Source organism: Lagenorhynchus albirostris, chromosome 15, assembly GCF_949774975.1.
Source record: "Lagenorhynchus albirostris chromosome 15, mLagAlb1.1, whole genome shotgun sequence".
In the NCBI taxonomy this organism is placed as follows: domain Eukaryota; kingdom Metazoa; phylum Chordata; class Mammalia; order Artiodactyla; family Delphinidae; genus Lagenorhynchus; species Lagenorhynchus albirostris.
In genome coordinates, this window is record NC_083109.1 from 52,940,878 (window position 1) to 52,957,066 (window position 16,189).

The 16,189-nt window shown below is 57.5% G+C and overlaps 1 protein-coding gene across 18 annotated transcripts in view; it reads right to left on the reverse strand.

Annotated features, from left to right (window-relative positions):
* Positions 1–16,189, reverse strand: part of CORO7 (coronin 7) — a 67,985-nt gene that overhangs the window by 908 nt on the left and 50,888 nt on the right. For 13 of the 18 annotated variants that reach the window (XR_009535482.1, XM_060123830.1, XM_060123827.1 and 10 more), the window contains 15 exons: positions 15,471–15,597; positions 14,919–15,094; positions 14,333–14,441; positions 14,142–14,228; positions 13,919–14,061; positions 13,741–13,845; positions 13,578–13,663; positions 12,651–12,792; positions 12,463–12,552; positions 11,425–11,541; positions 11,010–11,145; positions 10,522–10,613; positions 9,911–9,997; positions 1,044–1,128; positions 95–231 (listed from right to left, as the gene is read on the reverse strand). Coding sequence is in view for 17 of the 18 variants with exons in the window: in XM_060123830.1 (XP_059979813.1) it covers positions 95–231; positions 1,044–1,128; positions 9,911–9,997; positions 10,522–10,613; positions 11,010–11,145; positions 11,425–11,541; positions 12,463–12,552; positions 12,651–12,792; positions 13,578–13,663; positions 13,741–13,845; positions 13,919–14,061; positions 14,142–14,228; positions 14,333–14,441; positions 14,919–15,094; positions 15,471–15,597 (1,719 nt within the window). In the remaining variant the exon portion in view is untranslated. Of the gene's footprint in view, positions 1–94; positions 232–1,043; positions 1,129–6,669; positions 6,786–9,141; positions 9,789–9,910; positions 9,998–10,521; positions 10,614–11,009; positions 11,146–11,424; positions 11,542–12,462; positions 12,553–12,650; positions 12,793–13,577; positions 13,664–13,740; positions 13,846–13,918; positions 14,062–14,141; positions 14,229–14,332; positions 14,442–14,711; positions 14,735–14,918; positions 15,095–15,470; positions 15,598–16,189 lie in introns of those variants that run through there. The other 5 variants (XM_060123829.1, XM_060123831.1, XM_060123842.1 and 2 more) reach the window with 5 other exon arrangements.

Consider the following 16,189-nt stretch of genomic DNA (forward strand, 5'->3'; position numbering starts at 1 on the left):
TCTGCTGCCCCCCTTCCCCCTCCCAACGCTGGTGGCCTGCCGCCCCATCCCCACTTCTGGTCTGCTTGTCTCAGAGCTGGCCTGGTGGCCTCACCTTCTGGATCTCCTCAGGGCTCAGCTTAGAGACGTTGAGAATCTGCTGTGCCTCCTGGAGGCTGAGGCCGGAGAGGTTGGAGGCGGCCGCAGACTGGTGTCCCGCGCGCCCCCGGGCGTCAGCTGCTGCCCGGCTGGCTGTGGGGACACACGGGTGAGCACTTGGCACTCAGCAGCCCGGAGCTCCCCCGCGCCTTCCACGTGGGCAGCTCACCGCTGCCAGGTGGCGTGGGGGAGGAGACAAGCCGGGCCAGAGGGCATGTCTTCTCCAGGAGTGGATTTTTTGGGGGTGGGGGGTAGTAAAGTGAGGACAGGGGCAGGGGCTGGTCAAACCTGGCATCAGGTCCCCAACCTAGACCATGAGATGACCCTGTCCCTCTTTTCTCCCCTGGCCTCTACCTCCTGGATGCATCGCAAGTTGGGGAGTTTACGTTACTATGGGGAACAGAGTGAAGCTGCAAGCATGGCTCTGCCCTACGGTTACCCAGGCCACCAAAGCAGGCTGCCTTGGGTGACTTCTTCCCTTTCAACGCCTCTAGATTCAGAAGCCAGTATACTTTTTCTTAAAGGGTCAGAGAATAAGTATTTTAGGTTCTGCAGGCCAATTAGTCTGTGTTGCAATTACTGGACTCTGCCTCGAAAACAGCCAGAGGTATGGCTGTTCCAATAAAACTTTATTTACAAAAACAGGTGGCCAGGAGGGCCAGTGTGCCCATTTCTGGCCGGATGCTCACGCCCATCAGGTCTCCCTTTTATAGGATTGCCCCAAGATCTAGTAGTCTGCCCCCCCAATGGGAAGTGCCCCAGGCGACCTGAGCTGCCAGAACCCCACCCCACAGAGGGCCCTTGCATTCACAATTGGCCCAGTGCCAGGGAGGGGCCCAGAGCTACCGGGAAAATCTGAGCCAGGCAGGATCTCCCAGCCCAAGGAGACAGAGGCCCAAGCTTACCTGCAAACTCCTGCTGCAGGGCCCGGGCAAAGGCCCTGCCCACCACCTGCACGCCCATCACAATGATCTGGGCCAGGTACTTGGCCTGTGAGCAAAGCAGGCACCTATTAGCAGGCTACATTCTCAGAGCCCCCAGTGATGGACCCTGGAAGTGGTGGCTGTGCGACAAGACTTCTGGATTGCTGAGGTAAGGAAGCTCAGAGCAGCAGCCATAGACCACTTCCTCCAAAGCACCCTGATAAAAAGCTTCTGCTTTGGGTGGCTTCAGGTGCCCATGGGACAGCAGGCCTGGGGAGCGGGGCGGGGGGGGGGGGAAACCCAAGAGAATCCCCAGAGGCAGACGGGACTCTCCCTCGTCCTTTGGAAGAGGCGGACAGGAGCCAAGGCAAAGTGGCCTGGGAACCAGAACTCAGGGCTGGTCCCAGACCCACCATTCACTCTGCCACGACCGGCAGCTTCTTGTACTTGGCTGGTCCAACCGTTACTGGTGGGGAAACGCAGTGCCATTCTAATTCTCCCCACACTATTCAAGTCAGTTCCAATCAACACAACAAAAGACCAAAATACCCTCCACTTTCAAGAAGCAAAGCCCACTAGGTGGGCATTTAGACAAACAGCAGGGACCAAGTGGTGAGGGAGAGCAGGCCAACCCCTGTTCCTCCACTGGCTCACTCCTTCACTCAAACCCTGCTTGATAGTTAGCACTGGGACCACAAAGATACCCAGGACCCGGCCCTGTGGGAAACCCTCCACTGCAGCGCAGCGCGAGCGTCTTCTACCCCAAGACTGCGTGGGCCAATGCACCATGGAGACAAGTGGGGCATCTCATCAAGCATGACCAGAGGCGTGGAAAGGCACCGGAGGGACACCTCAGGAAGGACAGGGAGACTCTGGGAGGCAACGGCACTTCTCCTGGCAGGTAGAATCTCGATGGGAAGATGGGGGCTTTCTAGGCAGGGGGACCAGGGTGAGTCCAACTGGGAGAAAGTGTAGGGGATGCCTGGGAGCAGCCAAGAGCCCAGAGGTCTTGTAAAATAGTAGGAGGTAAGATGAGGCAGGCGGGTGAGATGGGAAACATACAGATCTTACTGTGACCAAGGATTACAAACAGACAGCACGTGTGTGTGTGAGCTGGTACAAACGTGGGTGCGTGGAGGACACCCGGAGAATGCTCGCAGCAGGTCACCACTGCTCACATGGCACATCCAAGTGGTTTCCAACAACCAAGAATGGACTTAGCCAGGGTGCTGAGCACTGTGACAAACACATTCTATCTATTGTGCCATCTAATCCCAACAACTCAAGACACTGAAACACAGAGGGGTTTAGTGACCAACATGAGGACACACAACTAATACCTGGGGGAAGATGGGCAGAAAACCCACAGCCAGTGCTATCAGCTATCCCCAGGCTGCCCACCTCACACAGAATCCCGCGGTCTGCAGGGAGGGCGACTGAACAACATGACAAGGATCAGGACCCAACCCAGAGGCCGAAGAGGGGCTTGTTAGATTCCAGTGGAACCCCGACTCCAGAACTGGCCTTGCTGGCCTCCTAATGGGTGGGGTGGGATGCGGTTCCAGGCCATTAGCGGGGATTGATAAATTGGAAGTGGGTTTGGATTTCACAAGTGGGTGGAAATTTCATAAGCCCCGTATTTCACACCATGAAGACTCTCCAGTGATCAGAGGGGCGGGGCTGCAGGCGCTGCACTGAGGTGAATAGACTAACGAGGATCTGCTTCTGACGGGAAAGTCTCACCTGGCTTCTCCCGCAACCCCCGCTTGCCTAAAGCCTCTCCCAAGTCGGGCAGGAGGCTCTGAGATGGACAGCTGGTCCTGTCTGAGGGACTGAGAGGCTGACCAGCAGGTGATTCCGAGTGTTCCCTTGGCCAGGAATTCCACCAGGCCTCCGACCACACCTCCTTCTGCTGCCACACCTGACAGCAGCCCCATCCCACTGCCTGCACTGCCTCGTAGTCAGGTGTTTACTTCTCTGCCCAGGTGGTGACTGTTGCTAAATAATGAACGTTAAGAGCTGAGGCTCTAACTGGGCAGCTCCCCCACCACCCCCTGCCCATGGCTCCTGCTGCCAGAGCTCCATAGCTGCCGGGCAGGCTGGGCTGCCTGCAAAGTTTCAGAGGCTACCCCAGTCATCCAAGGGAGCTGCCTGGTCCACCCACCGCAGCTACCAAGGTTCCTGCGGGAGGCATCTCCTGGGGGAGGCAGTGATGCGGAGGTTACACAGACAAGCTCTGGAATCACCTGTGTGCAAATGACAGCTGGGTGCCCTGGATAAGTTCCCCAGTCTCCCTGAGCCTCAGCTTCCTCTCCTATTGTGGTCAACAATAGGGCTGTCATGGGGATTAAATGAGGTAATCCTTATAAAGTGCCTGCCTCAGACCCTGATAATATAGTAGGTGTTCAATAAATGTTGATTTTCATTTATTACTACTCTTTGTTTCCCAAAACCTGACACTGGCCAGGCACTGGAGAGTAACAAAGCTCCGCCCAACACAGCAGCTCATTTGATAGAGCCTCTGATTCCTCAGGGGAAAAAGCTGCAAAATGTTGGGTTACATTCCCAGGGAGCTGGAAGCAGCGTGGAAGAGAAGTGAGAAGGCTGCTTTAGTCAGGCTGACATAACCTGGGTCCCCGCTTTGCTTCTTGCCAGCTGTGTGGCCCTGGCAATCACTCAACCTCTCTGAACCTCAGTTTTCTTATCTGCAAAATGGGGAGAATAATACCCCCCTTATAGGAGGGCTAAGGCCCTCAGAAGGCAAGGCATGTAAAAAGTGGACACCTGAGCAGCTCAACAGCTGCCTCTGCTTCCAGACCAGATCCTGCTTGGTGCTGAATGATCTAGAGATCAGAGGTGCAGCCAAGCTTCTCAGCTACCTACTCAATACCCAGACACCTACCAAGTGCCAGGTGGGTCAGCTGTGCTCAGAGCTGAGGATTCATGGAGAGCACAGCTGTGCCAGCTGCAGCTACCACAGGGGATGAAGACAGTTACTGGCTGAGGCCTCTCCCAGAAAGCCCTAAAACACCCCATAATCCACTGACTGATGCTCGGGCCTGAAGACCCTGGGCAAGAGCAACTGGCCAACACAGCATCCAACTGAGGCCAAGCTGTTGGTCAAGGAGCAGAGGTCAGAGCCATGAGACTCCATGCCTGGGACACTGCAGATGGCACACATGCTTTCCTGCCTGGAGAGCAACGTGGCACAATGCGGGACCAAAGCCCTGCAGCTGGGGCAAAGGACCACAGGCAGTGTGGGGGGTTGGGAAGCCCTAAGGAATGTGGTTTGTCCTGTGTGAAGTGCATCAAGAAGGCAACCTGGCTTTGGACAGATGGATGTGCAAAGTTCCCTTCAAGGCACAGTTCCTTGGGCTGGTGGGTAGAGACAGCCACTGACTCACCCTCTCTCAAGGACACATGGAGATAGAAAGGGGGCTCTCTTCACCCAGGGCCCCTGCAAACAGCTGCTGGCATCACAACTAGGCAGGAGGGAGGTCAGGACCACAACTGTCACATCTGCCATGATATGTCCAGGGCCTGGGCTGTGGCTAGCACAGCATGTGCCCGATACATATCTGAATGAACGTGACACTTGACAGGGCTTCCAAATGCCTCCCACTCCCTCTGCTGAAGGAGGGTTCTGGCCATCCTCCCAAAACACGCACACAATACCCTGCCTCTGCTGCCACTGCCAGCCAATTCAGTCTACCCCCAGCTTGGCATCCCCAGCTCTGGCTACAAATGACTTCTCTAGTTTTCTCTCCCCTCATTGCTCTCCACGTCATGTACTGCAGCCACACCATCTACTCCAGGATCGGCTCCCCTCCTTCTTTATTCTGAATTCATACCACACAGGTCACTCTTTTCAAGTGCACAATTCAGCACTTTTTAGGATATTCATAGAGCTGTATAACATTTTCATTATCCATCCCCCCAAAACTCCATACCCATTAACCCAATGAACATCCTCTCTCCTACTCCACTACTGTCTAATCCCAACATGCTTCAAGACTTAGCTCATGTCAGGCTTCCCTAGTGGCACAGTGGTTAAGAATCCACCTGCCAATGCAGGGGACACGCGTTCAAGCCCTGGTCCGGGAAAACCCCACATATCCCACATGCCGCAGAGCAGCTAAGCCCGTGCACCACAACTGCTGAGCCTGCGCTCTAGAGTCCGCGAGCCACAACTACTGAGCCTGTGTGCTACAACTACTGAAGCCCGCGCACCTACAGCCTGTGCTCTGCAACAAGGGAAGCCACTGCAGTGAGAAGTCCGCGCACCACAGCGAAGAGTAGCCCCTGATCCCTGCAACTAGAGAAAGCCCCGAGCAATGAAGACCCAACGCAGCCAAAAATAAATAAATAAAATAAATTTATATATATATATATATATATATAAAGACTTAGCTCATGTCATTTTCCTATTAATACTGTCCTATTTTACGGACTCGCCTGCTTTCTCCTTTAAGGTACCAACTCCTCCAGAGCCACATGCAGGAATGTGTGTGAAGGACCCAGCGGGGTGGGGGGCGGGGTCCTCAGAAAATGGCAGTGGCTATTACAAGGCAGGAACAATGTGGTTCTATGTGTACTCTCAGGACACAGAGCAGCTGGGCTTAAAACTGGGATGAGTGACCCTGGAAAAGTCAGATGCCCTGAGTTTCAGATTGTTTATCTGTAAAATGGGGACAATGAGAGCACCGACTTCTTTAGAATTAAATGGGAATCTACATAAGCCTCAGCTCAGGGCCTGGCACTTGTAAGCTCCTACCTTATCCTTAACACTATCAGTTAATAAGTGGCTCCCCAAACCCACTGCCTCAATCACTCAACAATCCTCTAACCGGGGATAGAGCTCAGGACCCTGTACTTTTTTTTTTTTTGCGGTACGCGGGCCTCTCACTGCCGTGGTCTCTCCCATCGCGGACCACAGGCTCCGGACGCACAGGCTCAGCGGCCATGACCCACGGGCCCAGCCGCTCCGCGGCACGTGGGATCCTCCCGGACCGGGGCACGAACCCACGTCCCCTGCATCGGCAGGCGGACCCCCAACCACTGCGCCACCAGGGAAGCCCAGGACCCTGTACTTTTAAAGGTCCCCAGGTGACCTGACGCAGCCAGTGTGGCCCAGATCTGTGGGCTGGCTCTGGGTGCCAATGGTACCGCAGAAATGCTCAGTTTTCGGTGTTGCAGGGTCTGGTTCAAGTCCCAGTTCTGCCACTTCCTCGTGAAAGTCCCGGAGCCCGTTTCACCAGCTTTCAAATGGGGACGATAATAGGGCGACACCATCAACTAGCTCGGGGACCGAGCAAGGGCTCGCGGGCCGGACTTACCTCCACCTAGGGCTGCCGGCACGTGGCTAGTGCACACGGCGATCGCATCTGCTCGGTATTTCCCGGCATGCCAGACCCGCCCTGCCTTCCAGCCAGAAGGCTCTCCCTGGCCCCGAGGTCGCCAGCGCCCGCCTCAGTAACCCCCGGCTGCGACACCCCAGTCCCCGCTCCCCGCCGGGAACGCAGGTGGCGCGCGGCGCCCGCAGTCCAGCCGGAGCTCCCAGCCCCGGCCCCGAAACTGCCTCCCTTCCCCTCCCCTCCTCATGCCTCACCATGGCGGCCACTGTGCTTCGGAGGCACGGGCTCCGGTTTCCCGGCCCCTCAGCCCCGGCTCAAGGGCGGCCGGCGGGTCAAAGGTCAAGGGAAGCTGCAAAAAGCGCGTGCGCTGGGCATGCGCGTTGCTTCTGAAAGGGCGGGGCGTGGGCGGAGACCTATGGCCCGTGCGCGGAGTCGGGGCGGGGCCTGCCTCAGCCTCTGGCGTTCCGGCGACCACCGGAGGCTACCGATGGGCGGTTTCAGGACCCTCTGGCCGTCCTGCTTATCCTGGGGCGCTAGGAGCAACAGAACAACACCGGTCAAATGGGTGTGTGTGTGTGTGTACTATTTCTTCCCTCCATTTTGCCAAAATATTTGGGACTAAAAGACATGCAATAAACATACAACACCTCACAAACAATGAGTAAGACGTCAAATTCTCACAAATATTTAGGAAAACAGGAAACTTCAAAGTAGGCTTCATTCCAGGTTCCCTGTCTGGAAAGGACGGCTCGTCTCCCTCCTCCTTCAAGTCTTTGTTCCAATGTTACCTTCTCAGTGAGGCCACCCTGATGCCCTACCATCGCTGCAACTTGTCCTCCATTCCTTTTCTTTTCTAATATAGGCTTTATTGAGAGAGAATTCATACACCACACAATTTGCCCTTTTGAAATGCATAATTCAGTGCTTTTTAGTATATTCACAGAATTGTGTAACCATCACCATTAGTTCCAGAACATTTTCAGCCCAGCCTTAGCAACTCCATACCCATGAGAAGTCACTGTCCATTTCCCCCTCCCCAGCCCCTCGTGACCACTAATCTGCCTCCTCTTCTATGGATGTCTCTTCTGGATGTTTCATAGAAATGGAATCATACTACATGCGGCCTTTTGTGTCCGTTTTTTTTTTGTTTTTTTGTTTTTGGCTGCGTTGGGTCTTCGTTGCTGGGCGCGGGCTTTCTCTAGATGCGGTGAGCAGGGGCTATTCTTCGTTGCGGTGCACAGGCTTCTCACGGCGGTGGCTTCTCTTGCTGCAGAGCATGGGCTCCAGAGCCCAGGCTCAGCAGTTGTGGCGCATGAGCTTTGTTGCTCCACACATGTGAGATCTTCCCAGACCAGGGCTCGAATCCATGTCCCCTGCATTGGCAGGCGGATTCTTTGATTTGATTTTTTTGCGGTATGCGGGCCTCTCACTGCTGCGGCTTCTCCCGCTGCGGAGCACAGGCTCCAAACGCACAGGCCCAGCGGCCATGGCTCACGGGCCCAGCCGCTCCGCGGCATGTGGGATCTTCCCGAACCGGGGCACGAACCTGTGTCCCCTGCATCGGCAGGCGGACTCTCAACCACTGCGCCACCAGGGAAGCCCCTTGTATTTGGTTTAAACCTCCATTTTTTTTTTTTTTTTTTGTCCATGCCATGTGACATGCAGGATCTTATTTTCCCCACCAGGGGTCAAACCAGTGCCCCCTGCAGTGGAAGCCTGGAGTCTTAACCACTGGATCACCAAGGAAGACCCATAAACCTCCATTCTATTTTTTTTTTTTTTTTGCGGTACGCGGGCCTCTCACTGTTGTGGCATCTCCCGTTGTGGAGCACAGGCTCCGGACGCACAGGCTCAGCAGCCAAAGCTTATGGGCCCAGCCGCTCCGCGGCATGTGGGATCTTCCCAGACTGGGGCATGAACCCGTGTCCCCTGCATCAGCAGGCGGACTCTCAACCACTGCGCCACCAGGGGAGCCCCATTCTTGATCCCTCCTATTTTTTTCCGAAGCTCTTACCACATTCTATCAAATTATACCATTCATTCATCTTTATGTTTATTATCTGTTCCCTCCCACTAGAATGTGGATTCCTGGAGGGCAGGACATTGATCTCTTTTCTCCACTCTTGGGCATCAGCACCTGGAAGAGTGGCGGGCACATGGAAGGCACTCAACAAACGTTTGTTGAGTGAATGAGAGTCGGGCTGCCTCTTACTATGTTCTGGACCACTACCCTTCTTTCCTTTCCTCCAACTCTCCAAATTATTTATTCTCTCAGCACCCTGGCTGCCCTTCCTTTTGTCTGAAACGTTCTTCCCAGGGCTCTCTCCATGCCTTTGTGGCCTTCAGGTCTTAGCTCTCAGCTTAAATATCGCTTCTCAGACCCTGACTAGAGTCTCCTCCTGCATCCCTGTGGCTCCCTTTCACGTAGTTTATCTACTTCACAGCCCTCCTTGCACTGTCTATTTGCGAACTTGCACATGGTCCGGCTCACCCTGGCCTACTAAGATTATACTAAGTGCCTCGAGAAGCCATGTCTCTCCCATTCATTACAGGAGCTGCCATCCAGAGCCCTGCTGGATACTAGCGTGTTGGATGAATGAATGAATTCCCAGCAGGAGCAGAGTGAGGCCTGGGACAAGCGGGAGCCCAGGGCCAAACCGACCTCACCCATACTCCTGTCCCCTTCCCCTTCTAGCCAGCCAGAGACCACAGCGACACGAGAGGTGGCCAGCTTAGAAAAGTTTAATTGCTAAAAACATCCAGGGTACGTGCAGGCTAGTCCCTGCGGGGCTCACACCCTCTTCGTTGGGCTATCAGCTCTGTGATGCCCATTCCTCCTGGCTTCAAGTTTGGGGAGCAGGGCTACTGGTCCCAGGCCCCTGAGGCTGGTGCTGCTCCAAACGGCCTGGTGGAGGGCCAGCCCCCTAGGCCCTTGACCAGAACTGGAGCAGCAGGCAAGATAGGACGGCATGTGATAACAAGGTGCTGGGCGAAGCCAGCCCAAGCTGGGACCAGCCCAGGTCAGAGTAGAGGGGACAGGGAGCCCAACGGCTGCCCAGGGACATGCCACTGAGCCCTCATGCCCACCCCACCCCCATGCCCCTGGCTCCACATGCTAGCAGGCAGCTGAGGAGAAGCAGCTGGTCCCAGAAAATGCAGAGATGCAGACAATCCATGGGGGTTGCAGCAGGGCCCAGAGGCTACGGAAATGCCCAAGACCCAAAGGAAGCCAGGCCTTCTGGGGTGAGGTGTGCCCCGGCCAAGAGGTGGCTTCCAGTTTGAGGGTGAGACGTGAGGTGTGAAGGGGCACCAGGTGGTTCAAGGAGGCAGCAGTGGCAGGTGAGGCTAGAGGTGGCTGGTGGGCAGGCTAGTCCTGGGGAGATAAACCAAGAAGTGGGAGGGAGTTGAGAGGGCCTGGGGGAGGGAGGTGGTGCATGCGGCAGGTGTGAGTCGGGGAGAGATGGGACAGGCAGCAGGGCCCACTCGTCCACTCACCCACTCGTCCTCGTCCACACCTTCGAAGGAGTCCTGTGGGAGCGGGTCCACCCGGTTCCCCAGCTTTGCCACCATGGCACTCAGCAGCTGGGAGAGGGGACGGGAGAAGAGGTGGGAAGGGAACAGGGCTTCTGACCCCAAGAATGTCAGATGCCAAGGCTGGAACCCCAAGGTTCAAAGTTGTGGGAGAATCATTTTCATTAAAGCCCTGACAAAGCTGATGGTTTTCATTGAAAAAGATACCTTGACAGAGACGGGGGAGCCAGAGACAGACAGACTCTAACACGGAACATAAGAGTCACAGGGCAGCTGTCTCCACATATTGCCTCAGACGCTCAAATATGCACCAGGGTCCCCAGCGCACTTGGGTCTGGTTGGGTTGGGCCAGGCTAGGGTGGGGCCTCTTTCCACCCTTCCCTGGCTTCCTGAGCCCTGTGCCCTGGGGGTGGCAGCAGTCACCTTCAGGGCTTTGGAAGGTCTTCCCTGTCCTACTGACAAGTGGGTGACACTCGCTCCTTGCCCAGTCTGGGTTGGACTAGAGAACTGAAGGGCAGTCACCAGGAGCAGCCAGGGCCCTGTGACCCCAGCGGCCAGCCCTCTTCCATGCCTACCTCTTCCTTCTTCTGCTGGTCCGACTTCTCTTCCAGGTAGAGTGCTGAGGATAGGGCCCGCCGGGCTGGGCCTTCACGGGGGGCCTGGCTCACTGGGGTGGGACAGCAACAAGCATCAGGCAGCAGAGAGCCCCTTTGGTGGGGCCTCCTGGCCTAACTGCTTGGTACCAGCCCCTGGGGGATTCCATGGCAGAGAGTGCAGAGGTGGCGCTTCGGTTCACAAGGCCTGCCCTTGGCACCAGGCTGTGTGCACGTGCGCATGTGTGTTGGGGGTGGAGGGCTTGTGATGGAAACACAGACCCTGGGCCCTGCCCTCCAGGGCCTCAGAGACCAAGTCTGAAGAGCAACCACCCCATCCCTGGGAGCACTAGAGGTTTCTGATTGCCAGCAGGGATGGAGGTTCGGACTTGGGCCTTCTGCCCCTTTCCCCAACCCCCACCCACTCCCCTGCTTCCTACCTGCCCCCCCAGCCCAGTCCCTCATCCTACCTGGGGTCATGTCAGGGGGCTGCAGGCTAAGAAGCCGGGGCTGCCCGTTAGCGCCTCCCAGCCAGGCCTCAGCGCTGAGCACCGGCTCCCAGCTCACGGCGGTGTCTGGGAACACGTCATCCTGGAAGAATTCTTTCTGCAGGGAGGGAGTAAGGGGCTGCCCTGAGGTACTGACCTACTCTGTGCCCAGAGGCCTAGGGCACACAGGCATCCATTGGGAGGGGGGCATGGCAAGACCCAGGACCCCAATCTGAGGTTTCTGCAAGTTTCAGAACACCAGCAGAGTAAGGGGAGCAGGTGCCCCAAAGAGCAGTGAGTGGGGCAGTTTGGTGACAAGACCAGTCAGGCCCCAAAGCCTCTGACAGGAGCTAGGCAGGGGGTGCTGGGCGTTGGCATGCTGGGCCCCCAACCTCACCCTGACTCGGGGCAGCCGGAAGGTGACAGGCTCCAGGGAGGTCTGGCGAAGTCGCAGGCAACGGGCAAACTCCACCTCCCGCACGTCACACTCCGTCTTGGGCAGGAGAATGAAGCCCTGGGGCGGCAAGGGAGTCGAGCTGGGGCTGGAGTCCAGAGCTCACACTGAGCACCTGGGCCCCCTCACTTAGGACCATCAGGACCAAGGCCTATCCCTGGAGAGTGGTGTGATATTTAACAACTAGCTCTCTGGAGGGAAAATGCCCCGGTTTGTAGCATTTGCCTATTTCCATGGTGTGAGAACTCCCACCATGTCAATTTCACACTACTAACATGACTGGGTGAATGCAGATTTGGGAAGAGATGTGCAGTAGCAGCCCATGATACAATATTTCTGCCAGACAGGGCCCACAGATGTAAATAACCTCAACAGTACAAATAATAGTGAAGTCAAGTAAAATAATTAGGAAGTGATAAATTAAGTATCTATTGCCTTGGTCTTTACTGTAACTTATTTGTGGGTTCATAAAACTTAAACTTACGTAGTTTAATTTTTAACAAATGGTTGAGTTTAAAAATCAGTTCCTGAACTTCCCTGGTGGCGCAGTGGTTGAGAATCTGCCTGCCAATGCAGGGGACACGGGTTCGAGCCCTGGTCTGGGAAGATCCCACATGCCACGGAGCAACTAGGCCTGTGTGCCACAACTACTGAGCCTGCGCATCTGGAGCTTGTGCTCCGCAACAAGAGAGACCGCGACAGTGAGAGGCCCGCGCACCGCAATGAAGACTGGCCCCCGCTCACTGCAACTAGAGAAAGCCCACGCACAGAAACGAAGACCCAACACAGCCAAAAATAAATAAACTAAAAAAAAACAACAAAAAACAGTTCCCGAGGCTGCTGGGCACACCCCACCCGGCCCAGTGACTCAAGGGCCCCACAGGCCCCTGCAGTCCTGCACATGGCCACGAGAGGGCGGGTAGCCCATGGTCCCACCTACGGAAGGAGGACCAGGGAGCGTGTGCGTGTGCGAGGGCTCACCTTGTGGGGGTCAGGTGATGTGAAGCTGTTGCACTCCAGGAAGAAGGGGGCCTCGGGGAGCAGCTCATACAGGAACACGCGGGTGTCGCCCTGGGGGGACGGCAACAGTGAGGTGGCCAGCATTAGCTGCCTTTCCCCCCCACCTCCTCTCACCTGCCCAAAGCCCCCGCCTGTGCACCCCAGCCCACCTTGCCCGTGAGCAGCACCAGGCGGGTATCTGGGTCATAGCTGGGCAGCAGGGTCGAGGGAGCCACATCCAGCCCCAGCACTGCCAAGGGGCCACTGGCCAGGGCCTCAGCCGAGTACAGGAGTAGCTGGCGCTCACTTCGGCTGCAGGGGGGCAGAAGCAGGTCCTCAGAACTGGAGGGCCCTGGGGCATGGCAAGGACTCCAGCAAGGCCCCCAATCTTGCGGGGCTGGAGGCCTGAGGGCCTCTGGGTGGGAGAAGAGGCCTCTGCCCATCCTCCTTCCTAACCCAGCCTCAGAACCACTGGCCTGGCCTAATACAATAGCTTTCTAACCTGCCACCCTGCCTCCTCCCGGACCTCTGACCCCTCTGCCCCTCCTCAGCACACTCCTGTCCCATGGCCACCGTGGCTATTAAGTCTGGACTTTTCTCCCCACATTCTGTTCCAGGCCCTTTGCTCCAGCCAGGCTGGTCACCTTCTGGGCCACTCCACCCAGAGGTGAATGCCCTCTCCTCCGGGTCTGTATTTACCAGCCCCTTTGTGACCCAGTTCAGATGATACTTCTCTTAGGAGGCCCTCCCTGATCCTTCCTTCAGAGCACCAAATGCCCATCCCTTGGACCTCTCCAGGAGGCTTGGTTTTGTGTGCTTCGTCTGATCCCCACCAGATATGGGCTCTGCAGCAAGGATGGCTTTCATCCCTCTGGGCCCCTAGTTGATTCATTCCTCCCCATCTCCTTCCCTCCCATCAATCCACCCATGCACCCATCCATCTATCCATCCACATATCCATCCATCCATCCACCTGTCCAATAAATGAGAGTTGGGGACAGCTTCTGCATGCCTGACACGTGTATGTGTATCTGGGGGAGGGGGCACAGGTGGCTGCTGAAGTCTGGGGATGGGAATAGTGGTCCCAGAGTTCTCACCTGTCAAAGCCAGACACCAGGAGACAGTGACCATCACACACCCAGACAATGCGGGCTCCACGGGCCCCCTCAGGCCCTGGGCCTTCCTGTTGAGATACAGTACATGAGGCCCAGCTGGGACCCCCGCCAGGTCTGAGGGCCGCCCCCAGCCCCTCCTGCTCACCTGCAGGGGCTCAGGGCTACCCCGGGGCTCGTAGATCCGCAAGTGCCCATCCTTGCAGACAGTGGCCAGCTGCCGCCCATCAGGACTCCAGGCCAGGCCAAAGATCTGGGGGCAGGTGGGGATGTGAGAAGCAGCCTCTTGCCCTGTGGCTGGGCGCCTGCCCCCAATGCTGTCCTACCTGATCCCGGTGGCCCTGCAGCCTCAGCCGCTCTGCTCCAGCCTTAAGGTCCCAGATCCGAATGGTAAGGTCGTAGGAAGAGGAGGCCAGCACGTCAGCTGCCAGCGGGTGGAAGCGCAGAGAATAGATCTTCTCCGTGTGGCCTGGAGGCGAGGCATGGGGTGACACTGAGCCCCTCAGGAGCCACCGCCCACCCCCCAGCCCCCACCCAGGCCCCCCTGACCTGTGAGCACGGCCTCAGGCATGGTGAGCACCTCCTCAAGGCCCTCTGGGGGCACCCGCCACAGTCGGATCCTGGCATCCTCCCCAGCTGCAGAGAGCACAGGCTCATCACTGCTGACCCAAGGCCCCCCTTCTCTGTTCCCATTGAGGACCCTGGGACCCTCCCTCAAGCCCAGTGCCCAGCCTCCTTACCCACAGCGAGGTGGTGGGGATCAAAGGGGTCCCAGGCCAGATCGGTCACGGCTGCCCCATTCTGCAGCGTGGGCAGTGCTGTGTCGGGCAGACGGCCGGGCTTCCGCAGCTGTGGGAGGTGCCCCCACCCCGAGGCCCATCAGTAACGTGCAGGAGAGTCCGGTCCCCAGGGCTGCAGGGCAAGCAGCATGCCTGGGCCCACACCCTCTGCAGCTGATGATGCACCACCAGGTGGCCCAAGCTCTCTGCCTCAGCCACCTTGCGCTCTGAGCCCCAAGTGCCAAGCCCCGGAAAGTGAGGGAGGCAGCATGGAGTGGTGGAAAGAGCTCAGGCTTGGGGCTCAGGTGGCCTGGGTTCAATTCTCAGCTGCACCACTTACACAGCGTGTGACCCGGCAGGTCACTAAGCCTCTCTGTGCCTCACTGCTTTCATCTGTAAAATAGGGATAAGAGTAGCACCCCCCCCACACCGCATGGGATGCTGGGCACTTGGTTTGTGCTTAGAGAATGTGAGCTGGTGTGGGCACCTGACGCCCTCAGCGTCCTGCAGGGACATGGGGACAGCACGGCAGGGTGGGGCCCCTCACCTCGAGCACGGCCACCTGCCCACCACTGCTGAGCAGGGGCATGGCCACACGCTGCCAGTTGGCACAGAAGCCGTCGCTCTCCCCAGGCGTGGTGAGGTTGAGCCCCTTGAGGTTGGTGATGTGGCTGTCTCGGTGCAGGACGGTGCCCTGAGCGTGCCGGAACTTGGAACTGGGGCCTGGCGGGCAGCAGGGACATGGAGCCACGTGAGGTGAGGGTGCCCTGCCTGCCCTGCGCTGTCCTGCAGGAGGACCCGGGCCAGTCCTGAGTCCGGGCTGCCTGCTCCCCTCAGCAAAGGACCGTGCAGGTTGTGTGCCCAGATTTCTGCCAGTCCAGCCAACACAACTCACCCAGAACAAGACTCGAGGGATCTCGGAACGTTTAGGCCACCCTCTTACAGGTGAGACTCTCTTCATCCCGCAAAGAAGTGACTCCTCCAGGAGGGGAGGCGGGACTGTGGGGGGAGGCAGGACTGGGGTGCAGAGGAGGGTGGCTGGGGTGGGGGTGGACAGGGCTCCCATGGTAGGGGGTTAGCCCCGCACTGAGGCACTTACCCAGCAGGCTTTGCAGGGACCTCTGGCTGGGGCTGGTGCTGATGCCGCTGGTGCTGGAGAGCGAGGGCCCCAGGCTGGAGGGCGTGGAGGGTGAGGTCAGCCAGCTGGGAGGGGAGGAGAAGCCCTCCTGGGAGAAAAGCTCCGGTCAGCCAGCAGCCCCGTCAGGCGGGTGGTCAGCCAAAGAGAGAGGAGATGCCGGGGTCATCACTTTGGGACACTGGGGTAGGCAGGAAGCCCCACTGTGGGATGTGGGGTGGGGACGCAATCGCTGATGGGCAGGAGGTAACATGGGATGAGCTGAGCATTAGCATGTGGGACAGCAGGTAGCAGCTGCTGCTCCTGGGAAGGTGGGCCCAGAATGGTCAAGATCTTTCAAGAGTGTCTTCCCTGGTGGCACAGTGGTTAAGAATCTGCCTGCCAATGCAGGGAACACGGGTTCGAGCCCCTGGTCTGGGAAGATCCCACATGCCACGGAGCAACTAAGCCCGTGTACCACAACTACTGACCCTGCGCTCTAGAGCCTGCGAACCACAACTACTGAAACCCGTGTGCCACACTGCTGAAGCCCATGCAACCTAGAGCCTGTGCTCCGCAGCAAGAGAAGCCACCGCAATGAGAAGCCCCTGTACCACAACGAAGAGTAGCCCCCACTAGCCGCAACTAGAGAAAGCCTGCGCACAGCAATGGAAGACTCAACGCAGCCAATAAATAAATAAATA